This window comes from Ambystoma mexicanum, chromosome 6p, assembly GCF_040938575.1.
Source record: "Ambystoma mexicanum isolate Mex_15411 chromosome 6p, UKY_AmexF1_1, whole genome shotgun sequence".
NCBI lineage: Eukaryota > Metazoa > Chordata > Amphibia > Caudata > Ambystomatidae > Ambystoma > Ambystoma mexicanum.
The window spans coordinates 999,304,771-999,324,136 of NC_090935.1; the positions used below are offsets into that span (position 1 = coordinate 999,304,771).

At 46.2% G+C, this 19,366-nt stretch overlaps 1 protein-coding gene across 1 annotated transcript in view; it reads left to right on the top strand.

The window, feature by feature from the left end:
- Nucleotides 1-16,763, top strand: part of PHAX (phosphorylated adaptor for RNA export) — a 229,615-nt gene extending 212,852 nt beyond the window's left edge. The window contains exon 5 of the mRNA XM_069625600.1: nt 16,066-16,763. Within this exon, the coding sequence (XP_069481701.1) occupies nt 16,066-16,335 (270 nt within the window). The 3' untranslated portion in view covers nt 16,336-16,763. The remainder of the gene's footprint in view (nt 1-16,065) is intronic.
- The last annotated feature ends 2,603 nt before the right edge of the window (nt 16,764-19,366 follow it).

Genomic DNA, 19,366 nt, shown 5'->3' on the forward strand with positions numbered 1-19,366 from the left:
CGCAAACACAATCTGCGCACTAGAGCACTAGAAAATGTCCAGGGTTGCTCTTCCTCACTAGTTTGAGATCTCCCTCCATATCATGGGGTTTGGCCACCCTTCTTCACATGTTACTTGTATCTATGTTCCTAAATCGTTTTGTGTGCAATCTCTGTATGCCTGTACCATGAATAATATTGACAGATTGTACTTGCTGGGCGCTGTTCGCCTGTTGTTTTGCTGCCATGCTGCCTAATAAAAAAAGAATTAAAAAAAAAAAAGAAAATGTCCAGGGGGCGAGGGTCACACGGACAGAAGAGATTCAGGGAGAATTCACTCTGTTTTATAAATCACTAAATACATCACAGAACCCTTCAGGCCAGGAACAGCGGGAACACCGGATTTGGGTTGTTTTACCAAAGTAGAAACAATTGCGGCAGAAGTGACTGTATTCTATTTCGCCGCAATTCTACTTCGGCAAAACAACCCAAAAATGGTTAAAAAAACAATTTGCCGGTAGAGCAAAGGCACACCCCCATCCCTACTTATCTTTTCGCGTGCTGCCGCGGCTTCTCCTATTACCCTGTGGCGTAAGTTCCGTCCCTCTAACGCGTGTCGGAATTGATGCCTCATGGTGCCTTTTTTGGGGGGCGTTCCGCCGCTTCCAATGTCAAGGAAGCAGGGGGGGGCCATCCCCTCAAACACATAATACCGAACATGGGGTGGGGGGGGACACGCCCGCAGCCCCCGCTCCTCATTTTCTCTGTTTTGGGCTTCGATTTAAAGGTACAGGGCAAATTCAGTCAAATGCTCCATACAAGCATTTTTTTATGAACAATGTGGTTGTTTCCAGAATACCTGGATAGCGGGTTTATTCCAACATTGGATGACACCACAGTGGGAGTACCTCGGAAGTAAAATAACAGAGGAAGAGATGTGAAAGGTTATTATGGCACTCCTCAGTAATAAGACACCGGGCCGGATGGCTATGTGGCAGGATTTTACAAAACTTTTAATAGGGTCCTTACACCATATGTGACCCAGCTGTCTAATCAATTTCGAGGAAGTGAATCTTCTCCGACAAGATGTCAGGTCGCTGGCAGAACGCACAGAGAATCTGGAAAAGGAGGCGGGCCCGAACACAGCTGACTGCAACACATAAAGCAGACCTTCCCGCCCTAGTGTAACGCGTGGGTAACCTAGAACGCAGGGCGGAGGAGGCAGAGGGACGTGCCCGAAGGAATAACATCCGTATTGTTGGCTTGCCGGAGGGGGCTGAGGGACCCAACCCTACAGAGTTCGTTGAATCTATGCGGCTGCAGGAGATAACCGGAGGAGTTTTGTCCCAGGGGTTTGCGGTGGAAAGGACGCACAGGGCCCTAATGAGGAGGCACTCCCCTTAGGCCGGTGATCGCCAAGATCCTGAACTATCTGGATCGAGAAAGAATCCTTGAACACTTCCGTAAGGGCGGAACAATACAAAGAGGAACAGCAAATATACCCAGATTATATACCCTGTTGGTACAACGTAGCCGCATGAACATTGAGACTGTGAAAAGAAGATTGCGTGAAGCAGGCCACAAGTATATGCTGCTCTACCCGGCGAAGCTGAAGGTTTTCCATAAAAACAGAACCTTGTTTTTCGAAACCCCGTAAGAAGCTATGGGGTATCTTAACACGCAGCGCTGCCCCCAGGAGTCGGGCATCCAGATAGGAGAAGGAAGAGATAAGTAATCTATGGAGGGGGCACCAAAGGGTGTCGCAGCCTAAGACTATGGGACTTGATTATTGCAATAGAGGTAGCTTATGGACTGGCATGATCAGGTTGGAATGGGACATGATCCGTGAGCACTGAGACTTTTTACCCAGCTAGGGAGTTTCGCAGAGCTAGTCCTCGTACCCCTGACAGGCTTCTGTCCTCAGCACACCGAGGCAGAACCAGGGGTTGGGGTTTGGGGGTTGAGGGAGGAAAAGGGTGGTGTGTGGGGGTTTGTTGTTGGGAAAAGGGGGAGGGGGAGTTTGTTGGGGGCGGGTAGGTAATGAGCCAATATGGAAATCTTATCAGGCGGGAGGGAGGGAGGGCGGAGAGGGAGGGCAGGATATCGTATCTATGGCGTCGGGGTGCCTGAGAGTGGTTACCTGGAATGTTAGGGGCCTCAATAGTTCCTTGAAGCGAAATAAAGTTATGATGTACCTGAAAAGGATGAGGGTTGACATAGCATTATTGCAGGAGACCCACCTCACCAGGGAGAAACTGGAGGTGGTTAAGAGAAAGTGGAGGGGGAGCATTGCTACACATGCTACGGAAGAGGAGTTATCACTTGGGTATACCTGACGTACCATTCCAATTGCTTCAGTCCACTGGGGACCCAGAAGGCAGACTGATTGACGTGAGGGGGATGCTGGAAAACCGGGAAGTGAGTATCGTAAACTTATACGCCCCCAACCAGGATACAGCAGCCTACTTTCGGATGCTGTATGGTAAGATTGGCCCCCTCCTGGGTGGCGGGATCCTATGGGGAGGAGACTTTAATTGTGTACTGAATCCTAAGGTGGACAGATCAGTGAGCTAGACAAACCCACCCCGGCTGCAAAGGTGTTAAAGGCCCTCCTGAGAGACTTTGATCTAGTAGATGTCTGGAGGCAGTTGCACCCAGCAGATAGGCAATACTCACACTATGCGGCACCACATGATCTGCACACGAGACTGGACTACGTGTTTGTCGCTGCCGATCTGGTAAGTGGGATGAGAGGCGCAGAATATAAGGCCAAGGTGCTCTCGGACCACTCCCCTTTGGTCCTGGAGTGGCACCACCAACCCCTTAGAGTGCGGATTCCGACGTGGAAGCTCAGAGCCGAGGCTCTTCGGGATTCCGGGAGGATTTAAGGGAGGAAATCACAGAGTACTTTGAGATTAATACTGGCAGTGTTCGATCTATGGGAACTGTGTGGGAGGCATTCAAAGGGGTAGTGCGGGGGGTGGCTATGTCAAAATCCAGAGGGCTCCGGGGGGCATAGAACGAGCGCTGCGAGGAACGGAGGAAGAGTTGGAAGACATTATGCGTAGGGGAGGCACCTCTAGGGAGGATGGGGTCAGCTTCAACAAGCTAGTTGTGAACATTGGGTCAGGTTATGTAAATTGAGCTACAAGAAATATGTGGCGAGACAGCATGCGGGGGGAGACAAACCTGGAAGGCTGCTGGCCTGGCTATATAAGAGCGAGGCACCAAAGCCCGCGATCAGGGAAATTGGAGGGGAGGGAGGTTGGATCCTGGACGCCCAGGAGGGAGTGAATGGTGAGTTCCTGGGATAATACAAATGGCTCTGAGGACCCTGGCGGAGCTAGAGACCAAGAAATCCGGGACACGCTAGAAGACATAGGCCTGCCTACCTTAGACGACTTAGAACGGGCAGACCTGGAAGCCCCAATCACAATTGAAGAGCTTGAGTTAGTGATTCGACACCTGCCTTTTGTAAGGCTCCGGGGTCAGACGGGCTCCCGAGCAAATTCTACAAAACCTAAAACAAGAGCTGCTCCCCCCGTTGCTGGCTATGTTGTGCCAGGTTTTAGTGCCTTTTCACAATACAGACACCAAGTGTTCACTTCAAACCATTGCTAGTGACAATTAGAGTTCCGTTCTGCCCATATGCATTGCCCGATGAAAGCAAACGAAAAGAAAAAAACCCAACCAGCACTTAACTGAGTGTCTGGGAAGCTCGCAAGCCTTCCCAGACGTACGATGATGCCGCCGTAATCGTAGCGCGGGTCAGTCTTCCGCCGTGTTCCTCGTGTTCCCCGTGCCAGTTTCATGAAGGAATGCAGAGCGACACGGAAAGCGCGCGTGTCCTCGGTGCGCTGCTATTCACTTATTCCATGTGCCTGCTTGGAACTGCAGGCGTGCGTGACTCATCTCGATCCTCCGGCATGGCTTCGCTTTGAACACCACAATAAGCCACACCTGCCGTGCGCCGTTGGGCCCTTGATAAGCTGTTCCTAATTACAGACAGCTGGCTCAACGCGCGCACGGCAAGAACTACACAATACCCAGTGGCTGCTGGGAAATGTAGTTTTCTAGCCATTATCACGTTTTTAAGCGTTCTGAAGACCCTGACACCTCTTCCGCCTTCACCACCCCAACTTCCTGACATACCCCTCCTCGACCCCTCCTTTCACACTCCTTATTCCTTCTTACTGTCTCTTGTCCTCCTTGTGCTTCATCACGTTTGTTGTTTTGTCTTGTTGGCCCCACTGCACTGGAACGTGCTTCAACTTTCTTTGCTCTTTTTTCCTGCCCTTTTTTCAGCTCTCATTTCAAACAATATCTTCTCTCCATTTAACTGGTCTATTTCGTATTTTCATCATTACACCAAAGCGCCAAACAAATTAAGAACGGTATATCAAATAATGCAACGTGTTATAAATAAAATACACATTCCTTGATGCACTTTGGCAACTCCTTGATTTTCTTTCCACTAAACATCACTGCATTTAGCCTTCCCTCTCCAACCACTTCTCAGAAATCTGAATTTTTCTTAGTGACCACGCTCTCCACTCTCTCCATAGCCTACCAACCCACACCGGGGGTAACTCTTTGGATCTTATATTCCCTACCGCCCCTCTGTCAGCCACAAATAATACTGTCACACTATCCCTATCCGGTCACTCCATTGTTTTCACCATCTCCTTTGAACCATCTGACTTCTCCACACCACTTGCCGGACCTATTACTAAAAGGACATTTAAATCTTCTGCCATTCCTCCCTTTATTTCTGTCCTGCGGTGCCCATTCTCCTCCTTCACATCTGATGTCTCTTCCACTATCACTGCCTTCTTCAGCCTCCATTCCCTACTAAATGACGCGCTCCTCTCACGTCCCACTCTTACATTCACTTCTAAGTATGTCTCTCAACCATGGATCGACCCAGTCATACGCAGTCTCCAAACAATCGTGTGTTGGCTGCTGCACAAATGGAGGAGTGCCCACCCGCATAAAGACCTGCAACTCTACCTCTGTGCCCTAAACTCTCTCCATTCCTCTTGTTAGAGCTAAAAAGGGATTCTACCTCACCCTCACTTTAACTCCAACTACCCTCCTTGGCTGCATGGCACTCTAAACTCACTCGTAAACATATGACTAGCCACTCCACTCTCACGGCTAATGGCCTAGCTGAATACTTTCCTGCAAACAATTCAGAAATTAGAGACTCATGACCCTCCTCACACTCTCTCCTGGATTCTACTCTACGATCATCCTCTGCCCCTATCTCCCACTTTAGTCCCACTAATACTGAAAAGGGCAGTAGTTTCTTACCTGCAACTCAATTTCTCCAGCATTGGTATCTTTCATGGATTCACATGCTGTGAATCTTCCCTGCCGTTAGGCTGGGAATCCCCGGTTACTTTGATTTAGTACTTTTCCTATGGAAAAATTTTGACACCTTGAGTGTCCCATCAGCGTCGTTGTGGGTGATTTTGGTCCCTACCAATACTTCGTCAAATGTATAGCTCCGACCCAGCAGCATCCCCTCAGATTTGAACCACTCCAGTTGGAGGGCAACCCCTTGTAGAGGATGTTTGCCTGGAGGGGAAGACTGGAGGACGCATGTGAATCCATGAAAGATACCAACGCTAGAGAAATGGAGTTACAGGTAAGAAACTACTCCCTTCTTCAGCATTGGCTCTTTCATGGATTCACATGCTGTGAATAGATTTTATAGCAGTATACATGCCTGGAGGAGAAAAAACAGGCAAACAAAGATTTTAAATCTTTGCATTTTTACGCTTATGCTAGTAGTATACATATGTAATTACAACAAACCCCAGAAGCTACATGGCTTACCTTACTGGAACAGCCGTTGAAGGACTGCTAGTTCCAATTGCACGTCTTCCGCGTGCTGTTGTTGCAGGCAATAGTGCCTAGTGAATGTTTGAGGCACTGCCAATGTTGCAGTGTGGCAAATGTCTCATGGGCACTCCCGATCAGAGAGCTGCCGAGGCTGCTATGTCTCTAGTAGAATTTGCCCTGGCTTTAGTCTGCAGTGGCTCTCTGCTGGGGAGGTGGCGTTCTGAAAGAATGTCGGTAGGGTAATAGTTGCATTCTTGTGGAATTCAAATTGCTCTTTTGGGATAAAGTGAGGATTGATGGAGAGGATTACATTTTCCTTTGCAAATTGGAGTTACGGAGGGTCCACCGCTCAGAGACTCGTCTGGAGGATCTTATGGGGATCAGGAACGCCACTTTCCAGGTCACAAACTTGATGTGCACCCATGAAGCCGGCTAGGACTAGATTTAGGCTTCACACCGGTGGAATTCTCTTCTTTGTGGAAAAACATGAGTAAGCCCTTTTATGAAGTACTTGAGCAGCCTGTCACTGTAAATGGGGGGGGTTTTCCTCTTTTTCTGGTGAACCTGAAGATTGCTGCCAGGTGTACTTTTATGGCGGAGATCGCAAGACCTTCCTTTGGCAGCTTCAGTAGATGGGTAAGAACCTGTTGTGGTCGTATGGCCAGTGGTTGAAGGTTGGACTGCTGCAAACACCACGCGCAGAACCTTTTCCGTTTCTGACTGTAGTTGTTAGTGGAAGGTGCCCTGGCTGCCGCTAGGATACGCTCGCATTCCTGCGATATGTCTAGGTGGGCGAATTCGGCGTGATCAGGAGCCGTGCTGTCAGCTTGAGGGAGCTTGGGTCGTAATGCAGAATTTCACCATTGTTCTGTGGCAGGTCAGCGTGGGATCCCAGATGTATTTGGAAGACTTTGGGGCCCAATGGAATGCTCACAGCTCCAGGACATTTATGTGCAGGGTCGATTCTTCAGGTGTCCAAAGGCCTTTGATCTGTTGTTTGCCTAGGTGAGCTCCCTAGCCTGCCAGGGAAGTATCGGTCACGTTAGTGAGTTGGTGGGTCAGTTCTACTAGTGGCATCTCTTTCAAGATGTTGTCGAGGGCCGGGCACCATTTCAGTGGCTTTGAGAGTGCATGGGTCTCCCCAGGAACCTTGTGTCTGGGGCCATTTGGGAGCTAGAAATTGCTGTAACTGTTGCATATGTAGCCTGCAATTGGGTATTAGTGGAATGCAGGACGACATGGTCCCTAGTAGAGCCATGCATTTGCGCACCTTGATTTGTTTGTTTGGGATGAAAGAGCATGTCGGGGTTATTCATTTTTGCACTCTGTAAACTGAGGTTCTGACGAAGCCCTGTCCCGTGAGAAACTATGCGCCCAGGAACACCAAACATTTTGATGGCACTACGCAAGATTTGGTGTAATTGATTGTAAATCCCAATTGTTAAAGAGGTTCTGTTTGTCTCAGCAAAGCTGCGGTTTATTGAGGTGTTGGGCCTCGGACCAACCAGTCTAGGTATGGGTAGACGTGGTGGCCCTGTTTTCTGAGGAAAACTGCCGCTGGTGCTAGGCATTTGGTGAAAGTCCTAGGGGATGATTTGAGGCCGAATGGAAGGACTCGGAACTGGAAATTACTTTCACCAACCTTGAATCTGAGATACTGTCGGTTTCTCTGATGTATTGGGATGTGAAAGTAGGCGTCTTTCAGGTTTAAAGCTGCTAGATGTTAGTGAGGTTGTACAGCCTTTATGATGTCTTGTAGTATGACCATTTTGAATGTTTGTTTAATTTTCTTCAGTCCAGGATTAGAGGCCACTTCCCGTCTGGCTTCTTCACTACGAAGTATCTTCAGTATACTCCTTTTCCCCTCAATGGGGGCACTCTTTCTATTGCCCGTTTTGTGAATTCGAACGTGCGGATGTGACAGTTACAGGTGGTAAGGGTTCCTGTGTGTGTTTGAACCCCAATAGATGGCTGTGGTGGATAGCCTCCAGCACCCATCAGTCATTTGTTATTGCTGGCCACCTGTCGAAATGAAACGCCACATTTCCTCCCACTGGTGTACCTTTGGGGCAGTCATTGATGGGCTTTGTTCTGCCTACCTCTTTGCGAGGTGGCCGATCCCCGTTTGCGTTGTCCTTGGTGGTAATCCCTACTGCGTTGGGAGGACTGCTAGTTCTTTCTGTATCCCTGGGAGTAGTAGCTGGATCTTCCCTAGCTCTTGTCCCTTGCAGACAATCTGGTTTGATTTGAGGCACCACGAAAAGGACAAAAACCTTCTGCCCTGTAAGACAGTTAATGTTCTAGCACTATCGGAGTCCGCCTTCATTGCCTTAAGGGCATCATCGATTTTGTTGCCAAAAATATTCTCTCCCTCAAATGGCATGTCCACCACCTTATGTTGTAACGCCTGTCTAAAGCCAGTGCAGCGTAGCCACCCTTGTCTTCTCCGAACAACCCCATTACCAAATTGCTTGCGTTCCCGTCTCTGCGAGATCCACTGCAATGTTTATACTGTGGTTTGAGGCCTCCACGCCATCACGTACAAATGTTATGGCCGCTTTTCGCTGTTGCTCTGGCAAATGCTCTAATATGGAAGCCAACTTGTGCCACATTTCGCAGTTGTAGCGAGCAACTATCTCTAGGGCGTTGGCTGCTTTAACGGTTGCCCCGATGCCAAAAGCATCAATTTTTTTTTCTTTTTTTTTTTTTCTGCCCTCATTCTTCGGCGGTGTAGCGCATTAGGGATGTGCACGTGCTTTGCGGCTTGCTGACACTACACACTCTGGAGAGGGTTCAGAGGTTAGACATTTTGGTGTTGTATCCGGTACCTTGAATTTCTTGTCTAGTCTTCCTTTTACTGCCGGTTCAGAGAAGGGATGTTTCAGGGTTCGCAACCCTTCTTGCCAAACATGATCAGGACGGATATTGCAAATACAGCCTTTCTGCGCTAACCCATGTGATCAAAAAGAAAACCGCCTTTCTTTTCCTCTGCAGGGGTCAGCCCACATTCTTGGCACTCGTTTGATACCATGGCGTGGAAAGCACCAATGTCGTCAAGTGAAGAGGGTTGTTCTGAACTATCCTGTGTATCTTGGTGTGGATCATCTGCATCCCACTTATCTTGGTGAGGAGAGTTGGAAGAGGCAGTAGAGCTAGTGTCCTTTGGTCCTGTGTCCTGATCTGTATCCACTAGCTCTCCTTCTTACTTGCCTATTCGGGGCTATGAGGTGGAGGCCAGGGTGGAGATTGCGACCTGTGTGCCGAACGTGACCGTTTGGCGTGGTCCTTGGACGAATGCCCTTGATCTCTTCCTTGTACTGCTTGTTGACCTGGTGTTACCTGGTCTTTCCTGCATTGATTGAAGGCGAGAGGTGTGAATTTGAATAGGTCATGTTTAACAGAGGGGGGTGTTTGGGTTGTAGGAGGGACCATGTTGAAGGCCAGGCTTGCTCTCTTTTTCGAGATTTTAGTTTGTAGCAGCTCAATTTTGTTTGAGTGCTAACTAAATATTTGTGCACCAAGTAACGTCTGTAATGCAGGTTACAGGTGGAGCAGAGGGGGTTTCAAGCTCTCTAAGGATGCTGAATAATTCTTTAGTATTGGATAGCTTTGGAGATTCGATCATTGTATGAATTGCTTTTGGCTAGGAAGATAGCTGATTTGTAATTAGATGCAGCTTGTGACTTTAATGGTTTCCTGCACTGGTGTCTTGGAAGGCTGCGTTTGTTAATTAATGGCGTTCCTCCCCTCATCACAACCCTTGTACAGCTCTTCGCAAAGATACGGTAGTCCCAAATCATGCTTCCTTTTTGCCTTTAGGGTTTAAAATATACCTCCTAAATGGTTTCCATAAAACAGAGAAAAAGACATAATCTGCATGTGGCTGGGTGGGACTCTTATGTTTTATCGAGAACACTCGGGCAGGGCTGTTGTTTCCTATGGAGTACTTTCCCTGGGAAAGTTGGCATTCATTACCAAATGTCTGCTCTTGTTGAGACCTTGCCTTCCAACTTCGAATGGAAGATGTGCACACTGTTTGGGCCAAAGTGGCATCTGTGCATTATCTGCAGTGCTTCACTTTGGCTGCTCTCTGCAAATCTGCCACCTGGGGTACTTAAAATGCTTTTTGTAAGCATTGTATTCGACCCAAGATCTTAATTTATTAATAATGTGTTTATATATAAACTTTTCACATGATTATATAAAATGAAAACAACCAAAAAATACAAATAGCATAATTCTAGGAAAATTTAAAGCACATAAAACTAAAAAACCATTAATTATCGCATATTTATCTAAGGAAAAAATAAATTAAATAAAGTAAAGAAAATGTGATTGACTAAAATGGTGTTACTCCAAAAATGTATAAAACAATTAAGAAATTATAATTAAATAAAAGAACAAGAATACAGAGAAATTGCTGTGAGCAGTTGCTTAGATCTTAAATGGATATACCTAACAGTGTTTCAATCGTGAGCCATATATTATACATTGCCATATGTACTTTTAGACTATTTGAATTCACACAGTGATACCAAAACATAGGTTCCTCTATGGGTTCCAAATCATGAACATGATTACCATAGTGCAATTGGTATACTTTTAGCATAAGGGGACAAACAAGACCCAAGATCTTGTTTAGACACTAGGTTTGCACAAGCCTTACTCTGAACCAAGTAGGAAAGACCAAGTTTGAACACATCTAGCAAAGCCGACTCAGAGTTCTTTTTTAATGTTTTAATTGCTATATAAGAAAGTTCCAGATAGGATTCCAAGTTGGCCACCATTATGGAAAGGTTGTGATCCGTTTGAGCTCTGCCCGCCCAATCTCTGAAATGGAGGCCTGAAGGAGGTGGTGCCTTAAGAAGCAGACAGCCACCTGTCAGAAGGTTGGGGGAGGTGGCAGAGACCGGTGGAAGAGTGGGTGTGACCCCCGATGGAACAATCTTCGTCGGAAAAGATATGAGGCCCTGGCGTGTACCTGCTGCAAATGTTTTCGCAGGAGGGAAGCGCTGAGACCGGAGGCAACGCGGGACCTTGGTGCCAGCTGCGAGGTGAAGGTCTGAAATGTTTTCCACCGGCAGCAGAGGACGGCTTCCCGGTCCAGGTCCCCCCTGAGGTGGGATGGTAGGGGCAGACAGAGCTGCGCTGGGGAGCTGGCGGCAACACAGTGATATAGATGCGGGCAGGCCTGGCCACTTTGGAAGGGAGGACTGGGACATTAGCACGTGCCTCAATCGGAGCGTAGTGTGGATTGCAGCCCCTCATGCCGAGTAAAGAGCGGCCTCTGTTGGCAGCAGGAAGGGAATGGGGCGGGGGAGGGGCGTACAAAGGGTCCTCGTAGTGTCTGATACAGGATACTGCCCCAATTTGCAAAATCTACACAAGGGCAGCTACGTAAGTTACCAAAGAGCAACACCTATATGGCAAAGGTGATTCGCTCCTGTATCCAATGCCCAGACCAAAGAACAGCGACGCGACTCCAGGGGCTAAACCACCTCGGAACACACAAGGAGGCGCCTTACAGAAGTGCTGGAGTCTGGATAAAAAGCAGAGAGCCAGCCAGAGTCGCTTACACCACCGTAGAATAGTCCACCCACAGTGGACCAGGCAGCCATGGCAATGAGCAAGGAAGACTTGTTACGATGCTTCAGTGAGTTTCAGGGCAAACAGACTCGATCCTTTTGAGCTCAATTTGCCAACATTAAGTAAGAACTGAAACTTGCCCCCCAGGAAATTAAAGGCGAACTTGCTTCCCTAGAAAGGCACACTAATATCACTGAAAATGCCCTTCAAGAACTTGTGGAGGAACAGGGATCGGCGGAGGCATTGGGGGTGAGTGCTGCAGCAGAAGTCCCACCAAGGGTCAGGTGGCAGAAGGTATACTCCACTCGCAAAAGGTCTTAAAATGGGCATGAGGAGCAAATCCGGGAAAAGGGTCTTTTCACATTTCTGACGTATAATGTGCAGGGGTTAAACTCCCCGACTAAAAGAAGGAAGATGGCAAAATTTTTACAGAGAACAGCGTGATGTAGCATTTCAAGAAACGCACATAGAGAAAAAAGTAATCTAAATTGAGATTGAGGGGTTTCCCGGGTACCTGGCAAAATGCTGAGGCAAAGACTGCTGGGGTTCTGAGCGTTTTGCCATGGCTCGGAGGTCAAAATTGTAGACTAAAAAAAATAAATTGCGAGGTAGATTTGTCATTGTTGTATTCAGAGTGGGGACACAATCCATTACGGTAGCCTTGGTCTATGCTTCTAATTCGGGCCAAGATGGATTCTTGAGAACAGTCCTGTCTACCATTTGAGTTATATTTCCCACGGGTGATGTCATTTTGATGGGGAACCTGAATATGACTTGGGACCCAAAACGGGACCGTAGCACTGGAATATTTCAGGACCAAGCCACACTGTCGAAGGCACTGAAACACAAAATAGGACAGTTTGTTTACAGAACACATGGAGACCAAATCCAGGGTTAGGGGGAAAGGGGTACTATTACCCAGCACACAGGACTTTCTCGAGAATAGATTATATCTGGGCATTAGTGCAGAGGATAGAGAGACTTGAACTGGGCACCATTCACCTCTCTGAACATGCTCTCTTAACTTTTGGATCTTACTTTTTGGATCCCATAACGGGGGCCTGTGGAGGTGGACATTTCCAGCAGATCTCTTCAGCGATCACGTCCTGAAGAATGAGATCAGGGATACATTCAGGGATTATTTTATGGCCAACAAAACCCCCGACATAGCGATGGGGGTCATTCTGGGAAGCTTTTAACACAGTTCTCTGCGGACATAATAGTGATCAAAGCTGCTAGAGACCAGCAATTAAAACAGGCAGAAAAGGATTTGGAAGAGAAACTGAAGGGGGTCATGCATAGGATGGAAACCGACGCAAGTACTGCCATGAGGAGAGAATATATGAGTGTAGGGGGCCAGCTGGAACTCATACGAAACAAGCTGAAAGTGTTACTGATCCGAAAACAAAGATTTTGTCAAAGCAAACAAAACAAATTGTCTCCTCGCGAGACAATTTGAGGACTAGAGCAGCATCTCGCACCATTCTTAAAATTAAAAAGCATAAAGAGGTAACCACAACAGAAGAAATCAGAGGACAATTCACAACATTCTACTCGCCACTCCTCACCCTGACCACGACATGCAATCCACATATCTACAATCAAAACCTCTTAGAAAATGACAACGGTAGGGAAGGGCTGGAAGCAAAGATCACAACTGAGGAAGTGTCCCTAGCTAGCAATACAATCTCTTCCCCCACGGTGTAACACTGGTTCCTAAACTGACCTTGTTGTTCAACACCTTCAGAGCACTATTACCCCAACGATGAAAGGGGCAAAACTGTTCCTCTTTCCAAAAACGAATAAAAACATTGTCCGAAGAAGACAGACCTTCAATAACACTAAGAGGGTTTGTGAACTTATCGAGAAAGTACACAAGAAGGGCCTTCCTGCTGTCCTGTTAACACTCTTCACAGAGAGGCCTTTGCTAGTATCGAGTGGTCTTTTGTTTCGGACTATGGAACAAATGGGCTTCGGCCCACAATATTTTCAAACAGTGAAAGCAAATTACAAAACTACTCCCAAGATGTGCATCTCAATTAATGGTAGCCTGTCTCCACAAATAAACTTATGGGGGGGGGGGACGAAACAGAGGTGTCCTCTATCACATCTTATTCGCTTTACAACTAGAGCTACTCCTGAGTAGGATTCGTGGGGCGTGGAGTATAAAGGGTATCCCATTTGCAGGGGAGGATCATAGGGTCATAGCTTTCACGGATCATATGCATCAGAGATCGGGAGCCCTCCTAAAAGGAATTTCCTAATCCGAGATTCTCAACCTTTCGTTGAACATCTCCCAAATGGCTAAAATTAAGAACATTACCCAATTTCAACGGGTATCTGGCCAAAATACATACCTGGGCATTCAACTCACAGATACCCTAGAATGCATATTCTCAGCTAATTATAACTCGCTCCTTGCATTGATCAAGGATCGGTTATCTAAATGGACTCCTCTAGCATTGTCCTAGCTGGGCAGGGTTAACTCTATAAAAATGATAATTCTCCTTAGAATATTAGAATCTCCCAGTTCACGTTCCTCTGACATTTTTTCACAGATTGAACTAATCGATAACGGCCTTCATTTGGCAAAATAATACGTAGAATAGCGTTGAAAACACTCATGGCACCACATCATTAAGGGAGTCTGTCTTCCGAATTTCTACTTCTATTTTGTGGCCGCCCAACTCGGGGTTCTTAAAGTATGGCTGTCAGGGGACGCTGGGAAACCCTTGGGTAGAATGGATAGGGCCGTGATTGTGAAATCACTCGGGGAGGTTTTGTGGCTAATGAAATCGGATAGGCTATCTAATATGCACCTAAGCAAGATTATGGCTTTAATGGCAGACACGTGGATTCAATGATAAAAAGGTTTGGGATCGCTACATTCCCTTCTCCATTTACTGCGATATTTCAAAACCCCCAATTCACACATGGCATGGAACAGGGAGCATACTCCCAATGGATCAGGGCTGGGTGCCTTAGAATGCGAGACTTGATACATGGACAGGACACAAAATCCTTTCAACAATGTAAGGCTGATTTTGGTTTGACGGAAGGACAAAGACTGAGGTACTTTCAAATCAGACATTCGCTCACAAATAAAATCAATAAATTGGCCGCGTGCAGAGCATTCACTCCCATAGAGACATGTATCACCACGAATACAGGGGATAAACATTTGATCTCTTCAATATATAACATTCTTATGGACCCTGCCTCATAGCCTAGTTGGTCATATGTCACAACGGGAACAGAACTGGGGTACCCTATCCCAATAGATAGATGGGAGAAACTATTGTCGAACGTTGTGAAGCTCACTCGGGCGATACAGCTGAGGGAGATTTGTCTTAAAATGGTGGTACAATGGCACTACACCCTGGTGAAACTACACAGATTTAACCCCGTGATTCCGGCACTTTGTTGGAGGGGATGTGGGGCAGAGGGAGAATGGGGCCCACATCTGGTGGCATTGCCGTAAGATTGTGCTGTTTTGGGATATGGTCAATACTAAGATAAGAGATGTTTGGAACACACATACGAAGGGAAATGGAAGATTTATTGGGGTTAAGTTTCATATGAAAAGCTATAACACCAACAACAACGCAAAACATATATGGTCTGCTCCCTGGCAGCGCTGATGGTGCTGGCCCAGAAGTGGAAACTGGCAACTCGCCCAGGGGAACAGGAAAGGATTTCGAAAATTTGGCAATGTGTGTCCCTACAATGGATGACCTACACTTTGCAAGGAGACACTATTTGCTTTCAAACATACTGGAGAATGGTTCTATCATTTCTTCACAATGACCACAGAGAATCCAATGGCCCACAGAATCTGCATTTTGGGCATTCAATAATTCTCCCGGCTGTTGTCCTATTGTTGTTAGATTCTCCACTGGTTTAGAGTTTGGTGGGAGAGTTTGGGGGAATTGAGTATTCTGTTTTGTAATATGGAAAATCAATGAAGAGAAAAAAAAAGAAAGGGTCCGTATATATGAGATATGAGTAAGCCCAAGATACTCCCGGGAGTTGAGCCTTTTAATGTTCTATAGCTCTCCTGCTCCCAGCTTCAGTTCAACTATTGGTGATTTGTAAGGCATCAACAGTAAGCACATTTTCCATCTGTGCTCTCTAGTTAGTCCTTGGCCTTTGTCTATGGACCGTCTAAATGAATTTTGTTCTGTAGGTGATTGGGCGTGTGATTAGTTTTGAGGGGTGGATTGATCGGATTGGATTGAGTAGGCTGGGATGTTTGACCGGTTTACTCGGGCATTAGGAATGTAATGAGAAGGTTTTGTTCTTTGCAAAGTGCTCTGATCCTTTTCCTTAACTCGAGGTGTTATCCCATTAGGGATGGAAAAAGGGGAACTATACCTTAGAGTTTGAGGCACTATGGAGTGTAACGTGTAGCTTTGTTTGTACTGTACACAGTGAAAACGATTATCTGCCAGTTGTAAAAAATTTACAAATCATACCATTAGGGAAGTACATGGTTGTAGTACAAATTGTACTTGCAACAACAGTTTGTATTATCCTTGGGTTGTTCTGTTTTCAAATGCTTCCACCTTGGCTTGCCTGATGAACCTAACCAGAAAACATGCATGAGTCATTAAACAATGCGTATTCTGATTTAGATTATTTTTTCTTTGTACAGGCTATCTTTCATGTGGAGGTTCAAAAGGAGTGTGAAACCAAAAAAGCAGCTAAAAAGCGCAGACGCTACATTTATGGAGTGAAGATAAAGCAGAAGATTAAAAGCCTGAACCTCCAAGAGCATGATGATGCATCACGAGAAACCTTTGCTAGCGACACAAATGAGGCCTTGGCTTCGCTGGATGATTCTCACGATGCACATGTTGAAATGAAGGGAGACCCAGAGGATGCCATCGAAATTGATCATACGGAGGACCTTGAAACCTTTTGATCTGGAGTAAATTGACAGAGGAAAAAACAGGCTGTTGCAAACGCAGTTAAAATTGGCATTTGTTTCATTTTGCAATTTTATGCCTTTTTTATATCGTGTTGTCTTACCTTTTGAAGAGCCTTTTTGTGTTTGACAGGACTTCGTTTCATTTTCAAGGGCTATATCATGAATTGGACGGGAGGGTCTGGAAACGTGGGGCATGTTGCAGATACTCCTCATGTAAGCAGTAATGAACTGATTGCCCTCGATGAACTTTGGTTAATCTGGTCAGAAAACATCATCCTAACCTTCATGCTGCATCTCCATATCGGTGTCTGCCTAAAACAGTAGCTGTAAGAATATTAATTTACTTTTTTAGAGTAAGCGAAATAACTTTAAATAAATTGCCTGAACTCAAATACAATAAACCAATAAATTGTTTTCACTTATTTGGTAATAACTCTGGTATAGTTACTTATAGACTCATTAAGCACGAAAGGTTCTGATATTAAAGGTTTGCGTTGGCCTAAAGGTTCTGTCTTGTACTCTTACTGCCCACCCCAAACCACCTCTATGATAGCTCACAATGCCCCACTCTAAATAACAATGGAGTGTCCCTAATTCTAAAGCAGCATAGGTAAAACCCTACATTTTTGGCTTGTATAGGCATTGTTTTCTGATGTGTGGCTGGATGCACACGCAGCACGTGAATACGCTCAAATGGTTGAATCCTTTATTTGTATTTGTTTTATTTGTGTAGCGCAGCCAGGCCCGGAGGCAACTGGGCGCATATCTTCAATAATAGATTACACATACAATAAATTACAGGAATGACACATAGTTAGACGAGTGGTTACAATTAAGGCAAGGTTACAATTTACGTAGCAAACAATTTATACAATGGTGCAGCATTATTCAGATCAGTAAATAGACCCCATGGTCCCCATAGTTATGTTGAGAGTCAGGCTGTAACCAATGGTTCATGTGTAGTGGTTAGCCAGAGCTTTGCTTTGTGTTTGAATGAGTTGAATGACGGTAGATTTCTAATGGTGAGTGGCAGGGTGTTCCAGAGTTTAGCCGCCTGGACTGGGAAGCTGACACTTCCAGCTGTTTGCAGCTTATATCTGGGGATCGAGAGTCCTTGAGTTTGGACAGATCTCAGAGTCCGTGTAGGAATGTATTGTGTGAAACGTGAAGCTAGATAAGTGGGGGCCAGATTATTTACGCATTTGTATGTGAGGGCCAGTGCTTTCAGGGAGATCCTTTGGGAGACTGATAACCAGTGAAGGTTAATCCTGGTTTCTGAGATGTGTGCTGATCTGGGGACGTTGAGGGCCGCTCTGATGGCACTGTTTTGGGTGATCTGGAGTTTGTTGAGGTTCCGTTGATTAGTGCCTTGGTATAAAGCATTACAGTAGTCCAATTTGGACAAAACCAGTGTCCTGGCGACGGTGATGCAAGTTTGTGTGGTGAGGAAAGGTCGGCAGGCTGTAATCAACTTGCAGGTGTAGGCTGATTCAGCTAAAACTGCATTGGTTTGTCGGGTGAGAGTGTGTGGAATCGAGGTAGATTCCTAAGGTTTTCAGACATTTAGATACTTTGATGGAATTACCGTCAATATTGAAGGAGCTGAACAATGGGTTCAGTTTGTTTAGTCTCTGTTGTGTTCCCAAGATGAGGAGCTCTGTCTTGTCGTCATTGAGACACAACTCATGTTGGGCCATCCACGCTTGAATGACTTGGGAAATGTCAATCAGAGCTTTAGAGTCGACCATGTAGTCACGGGTAATGGGAATGAGTATCTGGGTGTCATCTGCATAATTGGTGTAGGTGACACCCATATAGTCGAGCACATCAAACAGTGGTTTGGTAAATACATTGTAGAGTGTGGGGGAGACACAGGACCCCTGAGGGACTCTGCAGGGGACTGATGCAGGATCTGCAGAGGAGGTAGGTGAGAAGACTCTCATTTGTCTGTTGTCAAGGAAAGACCTAATCCAATTGGTGGCATTGTCCTAGAAATGGGCGGCAGATTTTAGGTGCTGACAGAGGATTTGATGATTGACCAAGTCGAAGGCAGCGGATCGGTCCAATAAGAGTAGGAGGGCAAGTTTGCTGTTATCTTTTAGGTCCTCAGTTTGAGTTTTAAGGTCTAGAAGAGCTGTTTCTGTCCCGTGTTTGGGTCTGAAACCAGATTGTGCCGAGGTGGTTGTTAGTTTCCAAGTAGTTCTGAATCTGAAGGTATGCTGCTCTGTCTAATATTTTTAGGAGGAATGGGACAGTGGTGATGGGTCTGCAGTTTGTGGGTACCTCAGGATCTAGAGTCGTTTTTTTTAGGAGAGGGATAACCCAGGCATCCTTCGGGTTGTTAGGTACCATTCCAGATTGGAACGATGAATTGATAAACGTCGTTATAAAGGGCGCCAAGTCGTGTGCCGATTCCTTAATGATAGGTGCTGGGCAGGAGTCACCTTGGCAATTGCATGGTTTTAGGTTGCAGATAATGTGTTCCACCTCTGAAATGGTAAGTGGGGTGAAGCTGAAAGGAGTGTGGGTAAAGGAGGCTTTAGGGGGCGACACAAGTTTGGAAAGGGGAGAGGAAGTGAGGGTGGTTTGTTTGGCATTGATTTTGGATTGTAAGGTGGTGATTTTGTTGAAGTGAGCGTGTTGGATATTATACCACGTGCTGTCCTTACTGCAGGTATCAAGTGCAGGGGAAGGGGATTCTAATTCTTTGAGGGTTGTGAAAAGCTCCGTGCTGGATTCCGCTTGGGATAGCCGCTGATTGTAGGCTTCTTTTTTGGCATGCAGGATCGCTTCCTTATAGTTTAAGGGACGTGATAGCAAGACAGTCTTTATTGGATTCGCAAGGGTGGCTTTTCCGAAGAGCTTCAGCTCTGCGCTTTTCTATACGCAGGACTCTAAACTGTGTGGTGAACCAAGAGTTCAGATGCGCTCGTTGTTTGGCTTTACAAAGTTTATATGGAGATATGGTGTCAATGGCTCTACGCAGTGTTTGATTAAAGGTGTCTACAAGGACAGTAGGGTCTTT